Source organism: Ammodytes marinus (assembly GCF_949987685.1).
Source record: "Ammodytes marinus genome assembly, chromosome: 1".
In the NCBI taxonomy this organism is placed as follows: Eukaryota; Metazoa; Chordata; class Actinopteri; order Uranoscopiformes; family Ammodytidae; genus Ammodytes; species Ammodytes marinus.
The window spans coordinates 25,990,972-26,003,649 of NC_137230.1; the positions used below are offsets into that span (position 1 = coordinate 25,990,972).

General features: G+C 43.7%; 2 protein-coding genes across 2 annotated transcripts; one reads left to right on the forward strand and one right to left on the reverse strand.

The window, feature by feature from the left end:
- Window positions 1-348: 348 nt before the first annotated feature.
- On the forward strand, window positions 349-6,089 carry nob1 (NIN1 (RPN12) binding protein 1 homolog; the record flags this gene model as incomplete). Its single annotated transcript, XM_080024826.1, has 10 exons — window positions 349-417; window positions 1,318-1,450; window positions 1,729-1,862; window positions 2,370-2,441; window positions 2,601-2,744; window positions 3,128-3,268; window positions 3,409-3,666; window positions 4,036-4,133; window positions 5,270-5,414; window positions 5,603-6,089. 10 exons carry the CDS (start codon window positions 349-351, stop codon window positions 5,870-5,872), a joined length of 1,464 nt encoding a protein of 487 aa, XP_079880952.1. The 3' UTR covers window positions 5,873-6,089.
- Window positions 6,090-8,375: 2,286 nt separating this feature from the next.
- On the reverse strand, window positions 8,376-12,558 carry cog8 (component of oligomeric golgi complex 8). The gene is made up of 5 exons (XM_080053620.1): window positions 12,020-12,558; window positions 11,250-11,457; window positions 10,088-10,912; window positions 9,622-9,790; window positions 8,376-9,473 (listed from the first exon to the last, which is right to left on the reverse strand). The coding sequence occupies exons 1-5, from the start codon at window positions 12,346-12,348 to the stop codon at window positions 9,136-9,138; spliced, it is 1,869 nt and encodes a 622-aa protein (XP_079909746.1). The 5' UTR covers window positions 12,349-12,558; the 3' UTR covers window positions 8,376-9,135.
- Window positions 12,559-12,678: the final 120 nt, after the last annotated feature.

Below are 12,678 nucleotides of genomic sequence, written 5' to 3' on the forward strand. Positions count from 1 at the left end.
CTATTTACTTTATCCGGGTTTAAAACTCACATGGAAAAAATAAATATATTTATATTTTAACTATAAAAGATAACATATTCACATCTTCAAATAAAACAACGTAATGTAAAACCAACATGATATAAGGACAGCACAAACAGGAGAGAAGATACTAGAGTCAAACACTAAATATTTTCCTCTGTTTCTGTTCTATTTAGACCAAAAAATCCACAATAACATTTTCAAAATGACCCTTCTTAAAAAGGTGTTTTGCATTTTCGACTAAAGTGAGGCTCCGTTGTGTTCTATCCGTCACGAGACTGTCTCGTCTCCTCCGATTGGTCAGTCGCTTTTAGTCATTAATCCAAGATGGCGACTACCCTGGTGGAGCATGTTGTCGCTGACGCAGGAGCGTTTTTGAAAAAAGCACCTCTCCAGGTAAGATTGTATTAATGTTTGGAACATAATTAAGCTTTTTGTAAAAGTAACTAACAGACTGTTAGTACGTAGCCGCCAGTTTGTCAGGCTGGAGAGAAATACGCTCTGTGTCGCATTGGCCCTCAGGTGCGCACCTTTTTTTATATACAGTCACGCACTGCCATCTGCGTCTAATAATATACATTTAATTGCTTACCGAGGTGTACATATCATTATTTCGTGTCCAAAAATATGTTGACTTTCATGTGTGTAATAATAGTGTTTCTGCTGTAAAACAGCAGTAGCTAACTGAGAAGAAAATCGGCGTGAGGGCTATGAAATCATATTTGAGTTATAAGTGTAACTCTTTTGGTGTTTTTCGTTAACATTGACCTTATTACTCGAATTATATAGTATGGATATCTGCCTATATCAATATTGATTCCTACCAGAGCATTTTTTTCTTGAACATTATCATTATCATTCTTATAGTGTTGTCAAATAAGTTGTACAACAATGGCTGCTTCTTAATTCTAAAAAGGACTAATTCAATCGGATTGTATATCGTAATGCAGAAGCAGCAACTGTAAATAAACAACAGCATAGTTGATGGCCAAGGGGATGTGAGGAAAAGGGACCCGTATAAACATAAACCTATGGAATATGGATCAGTACATGACTGTTGAGTTCAGTCTGATAAATTTAATTATGGCTGTATCGACACCAAATATCCATGTTGGATTGGATCAGTCCCATGTCTTTGTAATATGGTACATAATGATGTTGCTTGTGATTTAGGATTACTGAGACTGAGGTGTAGCATGTCTACAACATAAATATGCTGCAGTTTCCTGGACGACACCACTGCCAACATAGAGGCCAGTGTGAAGGTTAATCCTCCTGATCTTGTTTGGGTTGCAGGATATTGGCAGCAACATCTACACACTGAAAGATGTGGTGGAGGAGATCAGAGACAAACCCACCAGGAGGAGTCTGGCCTTCCTGCCGTACCAGCTTCATTTTAAAGAACCACATCCTGAACACATTAGACTGGGTAAATTAAAAGAAACCTCAACGCATCGAACAACGCATCGAAAAATCTGAATCCTTAAAAAAAAATCAAATGTATTTCGATTAATCTTTCATCACATGAAAGTCGCTTTAAGTAAAAGATAGTGTGTTTACATGCCTTTTCCCCTGTATTTCACACCTACGTCTTCTGTAAACAAAAATGTGGGACTCGTGTCGTATGGGTCTGTTGTCAGGTTGTGCCTCGTGTGACAAGCTCCTATTAGGAAACACCCTGAGTTGTTTTTGTGTTTCTTGTCTCAGTGACAGAGTTCTCCAAGAAGACGGGAGACTATCCGAGTCTGTCAGCCACCGACATCAAAGTCCTAGCCCTGACTTACCAGTTGGAGCTGGAGCATGTCGGCTCCCAACACCTGAAGAAAGAGCCTGAAGTCAAGGTACCTGAGTTTGGAAGACCCTGAGTGAAAACACTGGAAATATCTGTAAAAAGAGTTTCCCTTATGAGATGGAACAGTTGGTGTTTGGATAAAAACAGAAACAGACTAAATACATTATTTTTTGTTAGGTAATAGACAGTACATGAAATATATTTCCAGCATGTTTTGCACACGGTTTGCAACCAGTTTCCATCCTATCCAAAAGGATAGGTTTTTCTGGAAATGCAGGCAACATTTGGTTGGAAACTTTGCTACAGAAACTACTTTCACTCTACAGCTGGAATTCTGTTCTCCAGGTTGCACGTATCCAAATGTAAACGTGTTGTTGGTTTGTGTTTTTCTACCTTTGCAGACATTGTGCTTAGCTGCACCAAAGACTTTCACTCATGAATGATTCACCTCTACTTAAATGTTATTTCTGAACAATGGTGGATGCCGCCTCATACATGATGGCTGAAGTTTCAGCAGATAGTAACTTACAATCTGAACATTTGAATTTGATTTCAGGTTAATGTTCAGAACACGCAGCGCCACCCAGAGACTCCGCTCAATGTTGCAGGATTCCACTTCCCCTCAAAGGTAAAGGACAGACGGCAGTTTGACTCATCCAGGCTGTTCATTATTATGTACCTTCTCATGAAAATACCCCACAGGAGAGGAACATTAAGAATGTGTACTTTACACTGAAACATCTGTGGAAGTTTTTTCAGTTTATTTTTTCCTCAAATGTTTCTTCAGAAGCCTGTGGACAGTTTGAATGTCCGACAGACTCAAACAGAGAAAAAGGAGACATCAAATACCAGTGCCAGCGAAGAGTTTGACAGCTTTAACTTCTGGAGAACGCCACTGCCACCCATCGACAGCGATCTGCTGGATTTACTGGTAAGTCGAACCAACAGGAAACTCTCAGCGTCTTCACACAGGTTTACAACCACATTGAGGTTATAATATTCAGCCCTCGCATTACTGTGAATCTGACCAAATTCACTGGTAACATCTGTCTGTTTTTAGAGTAATCAAAGACAAGGAAATCAAATGATCAGCATTCAGCCACTCATATGAATGCTGATCAAGTCTCTGCTGATGTTCCCTTTATTTTAAAGTAAGAGCACACTGGACTACCAATCAATCCTCAAACTGCAGATATGACAATAAACAGGTTTATTGAAGCCTGAGTCAGTTGAGCCCCATTTGAACAGCAAGGTCCAGGTTTCTTGTGTGCAGCTAAACATGCCGTTGGTCTCATATCTTTGTGTCTCTCCCAGGAGCCGTTTGAGGGTTTGAATTTGAAGAACAAACAAAAACAGACAGAGACACAGACAACCTCTGACAGTGACCAGTTTAGCAGCTTCTGCTTCTGGAGAGTGCCTATGCAGTCCATTGATGACAGCCTGCTGGATTTACTGGTGAGATGGAAAAAAAAACATCAGGCGTTTCCAAAGCAGTTAGCGTCACTATATAACACAAGTAGAGAATCTGGTGTCTCTGGTTCCATCTAAGACCCTGATTTTGACGACTGTGCTGTTGTTGTGATGTTTGTTTGCAGAAAGTGGACGGCATCTCCACATCAGAGAGCAGCTTGAACACGTCACAGCAGTCGAAGGAGTCAGAGGACCAATCAGACGACGAGGACAAAGAGAATGAGCCTGAGGAAGATGAAGAAGAGGATGATGACGAGGACGACGGTGGTGGCGGTTGGATCACTCCGAGTAACATCCAACAAGTGAAGTTGGAGTCAGCTGATTGGACGGCTCCATCTGCTGATGTCAGAGTTGGATGTCTGACCACCGACTTCGCCATGCAGGTAACAGACATGTCATTAATGTCACCTGAAGGCCGCATAACTGTTGTCTGACTTAATTTATCCTAAAGATTTCTGTTAGTTAAAATATTTTATACTCTAAATATACAGCTTTTCCATCAATGAAAGATGTTTGGATATATTAATTGTCAGAAAATAGTGATATGTTTCCCAGAGCCAAAGGTGATGTCCTCAGATGTCATGATGATATTTACTTTATTGTGATACAAGTCAAAAGAAGAAAAGAAAAGAAAATCTACACATTTAAGAAGCTTGAATCAGCAACTGAAAAACTGTGTCAAACAATGAATCGTTGACAAACTTAGCGATTGATTGAGAAATGATTTCAGCTCAAATCTTTTGTTGTTCCAGAACGTTCTCATTCAGATCGGACTCCATGTTCTCTCTGTGAACGGGATGCTGATCAAACAGGCGAGGAACTACATCCTGAGGTGTCACGCCTGCTTCAAGTGAGTTCATTCTGTGAAAGACCTGCAGCCCTGTCACTCCCACTGCAGGCTGGAATGCTGCAATATGAGGGGTGGAGCCAAACAAGTCTAGTTTGTCCTGAGGGCAGGGGCCTATCCGAAAAGTATTTTTTGCATAGGAAATTTCCTTTCCTATCGAGATGAACCGGAAGTACTCGGCGGATAGGTGATCCGAATTCTCAAAATGCTTGGGAAAGGCATAGGAAAGGAGCCTCGATTCATCCTTTAACCCTCCTTTAGCATAGGTTACTCCGGACCAACCTATGCGAAAGGAAAGGAGATAGTGGTATCCCATAATCCTTTACGGCGGCAATATTTAAAGCAACAAGCCACCGATGGAGTTTACCGACTCTACACGAATACGAACGAGAGGTAAAACAGAAGAGAGGAGAGGAGAAGAGAGGAAGATTTAACTCGGCTAAAACAAAATACCCCCCCCCTCCCCCATTAAGATAATAAAGAACTCATAAAAGACCAACATCATAATAGTTATTTTCGTAGCACATAATTTACACCATAAGAAAATAAAATACCAACTTCACATTTAATGAAGTTACTGGAGGCAGTTCATTTCAACATCAACATAAGTGTAGCCTCTTTTTATTCCACATGTGAATTGGGATATATGGGAGTGATTCTCACTCTGTTGGCGACAACTTGATTAAAATCAATATGAAAAGAACGCATGGATCAAACGAGCGCTTGTTGTAGTCAATTTTCGGAGAATAGTGTAGTTTCACGCTAGTGACTCACGTCAGCAATACTCGCCGTCGCGCAATGACGTCGGTTAGGAAAAGTGTAGTCAAATTCATTTGAAACAGCGCTGTCCTTTCCTATGTTCGATAGGCAGCACCTTTCATCTCTCCTTAACCCCGATGACGTTTAGGGGTTAAGGTATAGGAAAGGAGGCTTATAGGTTAGGAGATTGGACTTTTCGGATAGGCCCCAGGACTGTGTTGTAGCTCCTCATCAATGCTTCAATCAGTCTGAATATGAAATCTTTGGGTTAAGTTTAATTTCGGTCTGCACAGATGTAGACAGTGTTGGATGGATGGATGCGGCAGATGCTCCATTAATAAATGCTGATCAGAATTTAAAGCTGACTGTTTTAATTTCAGGACAACAAGCAACATGAATAAACAGTTCTGTCCTCACTGTGGAAACAAGACTCTGAAGAAAGTGGCAGTGACGATAAATGAAGACGGCAGCAAGCAGATGCATTTCTCCAAAAACCCCAAAGTGCTGAATCCCAGAGGGCTGAGGGTGAGACACAGACACACACATACAAAGTATAAAAACACCAAGGCTATAGGTAGTTAGGATGTACAACAGACTTGAAACAGCAGCAGGAATTCTTCACCTCATGTTTGACCCTGGTATCAAACATACTGACACACAGATCTGAGACCGCTTTCAGTTTTATTGAACCTCTGTGTTTTTTTTTTCTCCAGCACTCGCTGCCTCTTCCTCATGGAGGGAAACACGCCAACAACCCCCATGTAGTGGAGGACCAGCGTTTCCCCCAGCAGAGGCTGTCCCGTAAAGCTCGTCAGAAGACCGACGTCTACAACCCGGACTACGTTGCTGGAGGCTCGCCATTCTGCGAGAACGATATCTACAGTCGATCTGCCAACCTCCACCTGAGAGACGGCGGGATTGGAGGCGGGAGGAGACGAGCCAACCCAAACGCTAGCCAAAAGAAGTTTGTCAAAAAGAAGTGAAGAGGCGGCGGCGGACATTTGGACACATGAAAATACAAAATCATTGGATTTGTTTGACATTGAAGTTAATTAAAAGACCATTCAGGTTTATCATGTTAGTCTGTAAACCACCCAGAAATAGCAGGATGGCCCTTTTAAAAGCAAACCCATTCCCTTAAAAAATGTATTTTGACTTATAATGTATCAATATATCAACCTAATAAATGTTTAAACTTCATCTGTTGCAGAATCACAAATAATTACTGCCCTTTATGCCCACTAGCATGTAGGGAAACAAAGGATCGCCACTCTCGGTTTGTTTTAGGTAAGCTTTTGCATGGTATTCCAGGTCTGCTTCAGGGCTTTCAGTTTTCTTCCCACTGTTAGAATCACAAATACACACTCAAAATCTGTTCAGTTTGAATCTTTTATTCTAAACTTTGGTGTACAATTTTGAGTCTCAGGTAAATCGGACGGAAGGTAGATTTGTTTCCTCCTTTGATGGAGCTAGGCAAGCAGTTTCCCTCTGCTTCCAGTCAATGTGATAAGATAGGGTAAACACAACTGTACTGAACACAGATAAGACGGACTGTCCCTTTTTAAATCTTTTGTTTCTCCGACTTGTATGTGGGTACTGTCGTGACCATGAAGGCATTTGAAGAGGTGAAAGTGAGAATCCTCACAGGAGCACTAATGAAAGAAGCAGCCTCTGTTACTCAGGAAGACTTCAGGTTCAGGGGCCTCATTTATAAACGTTGCGTACGCCCAGAAGAGGGCGCACGCCAATTTCTAAGCAAATATTGGGATTTATAAAAACCAAACTTGACGGGAGATGTGCGGTCCTCCACGCAAACTCTGACCCATGCGTACGCACAGAAAGTGGAGAAAGGAGAAAAGGCGACTCCGTCGGCACATGTATGAAGTGCGAGAACGAATGTGTTTGTGTAAAATTGATCCAGATAGGCCTATTATAAGCCATGTAGGTCTATCATATATTGGGAGTTCCTTTGCAAAACGGATGAAGCCATTCTTACAACTAATGAACAAATGCCTCCACGGATTTTTCCATGGAGTGATACCAACAAAAACAAAACGAATTAGGATCTTAAATAGCCTACAAACGGAGACATATGAGTGCAAATAAAAACAAAATAGCAACGTTCGAATAAGCTCTGCAGTTATTAAAGAATAACCTATCTGCATGTTGTGGAATTAATTCTGATAATATTGAGGTGGAATACAGCCTATTACTTTTACACTGACGCTGTTCTCGATGCCTCAGTCAGGCAGACAGGAGTGCATCTTTTCATACACTAATGATAAGCCTACTGTACATCACATAGGCTACTGTGATTTTTTTCACGGCTTTTAGTCCGTTTTATCTATGTGTTTTTCTTTGTGTTTAAGCACGTCGCAATTGTGTTTTGAAAGGGACTGTGAAGTTTATTATTAACCCTCCGCCGCCCGTCACTGCCCCGGGATGAATTCTCCGAATCTGTATCTCATGGTGCCCCCCGCTCGTGGCACAAACACTGTTGTGTGAGTGAGGATATGCACTTGTTTGCGTCCACTTTTATGTCGGATCACTTCTTTTTATTTCGGCCACAGCGTTCACAGAGATCGCCACAGGCTGCACTCTATCGCCTTTACGCTCACACTGCCACCAAACTATATTTTCCCTGTTCGCCACTTCTCCAACGGGTACTTCGGGGTGACCGCAGTGATCCACACCGTGTGGAGTTTATTTTTCCATTTCCCTTTCAGTCGGCGATTGCCACTACCGCCTTCATGCACTCAGTAAATGATATTAATTCGGGCGTGTCGATGACTATGTATGGGTAAATATGGGCGGTACGTGAAGCCCGCAAAGGCTGCGCCACATTTAGAGTTGATTGTGATTTATAAAGGGAAACAGGCGTAGGACGTGAGTGCGCACTGTTTTATAAATCCGAATATTTTTGTTCGCACGTACATCCTACATTTCTTCCGTACGCCAGCTTCCACGTGAATCCCACGCAAAGCTTTATAAATGAGGCCCCAGGACTGGTGTAGGTCACTGGCATTTTTCAATTAAAGTGAACAAGGACTTGGCGTATATACAGAGGCATGACTGATGAAACACAGTCTGAGTTTGAAGGTTTGTAATATATAAACTGGATTTTACAGGAGAATTCTCACAGCTGGCACATTTTATCTTTCCTCTTGCAGATCATGAGGTCAAGAGTAGAAATAGAGTGCACATAGCTACAAGGTGCAACTCAAACGTGCTTTCAACATCGATTTTCAGTTCGTTCAGCTCATAAAATATTAGAAAAACAAATCCCGATCACAACGTCTCTGAATATCCTGTTCTGACTAAAACCCCAAAATATTCAGTTTACTAAAATAAACCAAGGAAAACTGTATCCTCACATTGGAGAACGTGGAACCATCAAATGAATAATGATTAACAATGATCAAATTAGTTTATTGTTTACAAATAGACATGTTACTTCTACAATTATTTCTCACGTGTGATTGACCACCACCACTGCAGGCCATTCTAAGTCAATTTACTGAAGTACGTAATTCATTCTTTACATGTCTGACTTTAGGTTCTTAACAACTGAGTAAGAATTTTTACACAACATGAAATCAATTGCCTATCATTTAATAAAAAAGTAGAATAATCCTTAGCCAATTGACAGAAAATTAATCTGCAAATATTCTGATTATGGTTAATTTTTCATAAGGTTTGATGATTCAAGCTTCTCGTGTGAAGATTTGCTACTTTTGAATGATGTAATAACTTAAACATGTTTGTAATAATGTTGAGCTTTGGACTGTTGGTTGGACACAACAGTCTTTGTGAAGGTGTCACTTCATTTGTCTGCTTCATACTTTAACATATGTTTTCCTGTTATACTTACAGAAGGAATGTTTTTAGAAGATTTAAAATGTGCAATTAGTACTTTTACTTCAGTGAAGGATAAATACTTCAACATTGTTCGATGACTTTCAGTGGGCTGTCCTTCAGCCAAAGCCCTCCGAGTCCTGTTCAGACAGAAGTGTATTGGACCTATGTTCAGAGTTATCAAATCAACCACTTTGTTTTTTTCAGGGCTGTTTTCGGTCTTTGGTCTGATAAGAGAATAAGAGACAAAAGTGGGAATTTACAAGTTTTTAATTGTAGAGTAAAAATATAATATGACCACCACCAGTTCCCAGTTGAACTGCTCATTCGCTCAGATAAAAGAGATTCAGCACTCTCTCACATAATATACATTTTAGTCATTCTATCCTCATCACTCCAAAGAAAACTCTTCATCCTGTATCATCTCTTCATCTTGTTCTTCAGACTTTGGCTCTGCCAGTTCAGATTCAAACTCGGAGTCCGTGGGATCAGACTGGGTCGGTGCTAGTTCGGGGAGGTTTTCCTCCACTGTGAGGCCAGGATCTGTAGCTGATTCAGAGAGTTGCTCCTCAAATGTCAGGTTGCCCAGTTCGGTGTTGATGTCGACCTCCGGCACTGGTGCTGCTACAATCTCTCTCTGAGGAAGCACAAAGTCCAGAGGCTCGAGAACTGCAGGGAGGTCAATGCAGCCAAGATTTCCATACCGGTGCAACTGAGTTGCAGGAACACCTGCAGAAACACAAAGAACCGGTTCAAAATTGGGTATCGACTCAAAACTTTGGGCTGCAAAGAAAAAAACAAGAGTAACAGTTCTGCCATTGCCCCCTCTAACTTGTGACTGTGGAGATTAAAACTAGGATTGTTCTTGACTCCTTACCAAGAATGAGAGCGAGCTGAGCCGGGGGAAAAAGGATCTGCAGACAGTGGTTGAGGAACGGCAGAAGATGGTCAGCGTATGCACAGCAGAACTGAACAAACAGCTCCTTCTCCTTGCTGCTAAAGGCCGACTCTTCCGCCCGGTGAAAGACCAAAATCTGACGAGTCACCTGACAGGAAACAAGACCGACAACACTCAACAAACCAGTTGTGAAACCACAATTCATCAAGTTTACAAAGGGGCGGGGGGCGCCTTTAGCTCAATTGGTAAGGCGTCTGGCCAGCAGCAGACCCGGGTTCGATTCCAGCCCGCGGTCGTTCTCTGCATGTCACTCCCCTCTCTGCCCCATTTCAACTCGGTCTCTACACTATCAATAAAAAAGCATAAAAATGCCAGAAAAATATCTTAAAAAAAAAAGTTTACAAAGGGCCTCCAACAGACTTTATGTTGACTTCAAGCTACTTACCATCTTGAGAGCATCCTCCAGACAATCTGTGACGTCCTGAGCCAATCCGAGGGGGCAACAGAGCCGGAGGTCGTTGAATGCGGTCAGGATGTAGTTGAGGAAGCACGCTAGCGGCTGGAAGTCCAGCAGGGACATGGGGGGCTGCAGGGTGCCAGGCTGGGGGTTGGGGACCACAGGGGGGATGGTCCCTCCCAGCATCGAAGGCAGGGCGATGAGCGTGTACCGGTTCATGTCCTCCTGGAACTTCTCCACTGCCTCCTGTGCGGCTTTGCGGAATGTCTCTGCCGCCACTCGCTGGAACATGGGCGCCAGCTGGCCACGGAAATCCGCCCCCACCCTGCTGAAAGACAGGCCGAAGTACATGCACTGACCCAGCAGGGAGTCCAAGCGACTTCCCACACCCCGCTGCAGGTCCCTGTCTAAAGTCTCAAGGAACTCGGTCACTTTTCTCACCACCCAGCCGTGGAAGATGGCAGCCTCGTTCACCGCCACCTGCTCGCCGCCGGGGGGCAGCAACGGATCCTCGTCAGAGAAGATGGCTCTGTACTGAGTGATGATGTCGAACAGGTGAACTCTGCAGACTTCAATGGTTTTGGTGATGTGAAAGTAGGGGTCTTCTTCAGGAATGGCGCTGAGGATGGATTGCAGCCAGGTGCCACGAGCCTGCAGGAACTTCACCCGAAGCTCCGCCTCTGTGAACACATCCATCCTGCGCAAGTAGCCAATGACACGCAGGCACACGGGAAGTTGTGAGTTGCTGCGCAGTTGCTGCAGCAGCTGGTTGAGCATCAGCTGAGTGGACTGACGCACTTCACGCACAATTCCCTGAAGGTACAAAATGTAAATTATTAGTTGGGATAAGTTGATAAATGGATCAAGAAAAATTCATCTGACTGCCAAGCCAACAATATTATTTTTATTAATTTTTTTCAAGCTTTATTGGATAGTAGAGTTGAAATGGGGAGACAGAGAGAGAGGGGGGATGACCTGCAGCAAAGGTCCACGGGTCGGATTCAAACCCACGACCACTGCAACGAAGGCCGGAGCCAATATGGTACGCGCTCCATCCACTACGCCATCGGAGCGCCCCGACAATATTCAGTTTTAATGGAGATGCCTCAACCTTTTTCAGCCCAAAACAATATTTTCATGTTGGACTAACCTGGATGACTGGCAGTGACGAGTGCTTCTTCTCAAGCCTCTTGACGTACGCTGCCAGCTCCAGAGCCTCCTCGTAGTAGCCGTTGCGGACGCATGTGTCCATGAGCTGAGGGATCTCAAGGATCTCCAAGATCTCAGTGTGACGGTTCAACGTGAGGCTGTTCATCCGTCGACTGGCTCCGATCTCCTCCGCCTCCTTCATAAATGTCCTACACACACACACACACACACACACACACACACACACACACACACACACACACACACACACACACACACACACACACACACACACACACACACACACACACACACACACACACACACACACACACACACACACACACACACACACACACACACACACACACCATCCTTTTATTATTATTTGATAATGCTGTGACCCCATTCATAACCTCAGTTTTGACAAGCAGAAAATGTGCTCGGACTCGGAGTTCAGCAGAATTGTTTTGGCAGTTGCTACATGAGTTTCAGGTTGTGCACATTGTGTCTGATGTTCCAAATAATGTGTTAAAACAATTGTAAACAACTGTCAAGTCTGGATGTCTTGATCAGATTACCGCATCATCTTTTAATAACGCATATCTTTCAGTTAAACGTGCATCAGTGGTGCAAACTGAGCAACTCAATTAATTTCCCACAGACCACTAACCAATAACCCTGGAGCCTTTGAGCCCTCTGAGGGCCTGGGACCCCGGAAAAGTAACCCTCTCTACTATTATTACGTCTTTATCAACCTGCATCACCGACCTGCATCTTTCCCCGAAGCCTGGCAGCTTGTCCAGCAGCCGAGACCCGCTGCACTCTACGCGGCCGAAGTCCCGGTAGATGTGCTCGGTGCAGTCCGCGGTGCGGATGAAGGTCTGGTAGTTGGAGAAGGCCAGCTCCCGGGTCTGTTGCAGGATCTGAGCCCGCTCCTCTGCCAGCCGCTCAGGCTCCCGGCGCAGCTTCTCCACCCCGAAGGAGCTGAGCTCGGACAGGTAGGCCGTGAAGTCCGGGTTGTCCCTCCAGCTGTCCGGGAAGCTGTCCTTAAAGATCGACGCCAGTATGCTCTCATCCTCCACGTCTACCGCCGCCATGTTTGACAGCTAAGCTTCTGTGAATAAACCTCTTGATGCAGACGGGCTGTCAGTGAAACGGACACATTAAACCGTTAAATACGAGGCGGTATACAGATATACTACTGTAGATAATCAGTTAATTTCATTCACTAACAAAATGTAATCAGGGAAAACTATGCGAAACCATGGACCTATGGGAGCAAGCCCAGTGTTGACAACCACTTCCTGGTTCCTCCAGCCTTCTTCTTCTTCGTCGTCGCTCAGTGCATCCAGCCGCAGCATTATCGCCACCTGGTGTTTCAAACCTAGATATATTAGTTTACTTGCTGTAGTTTGGTGTGGTTGTGC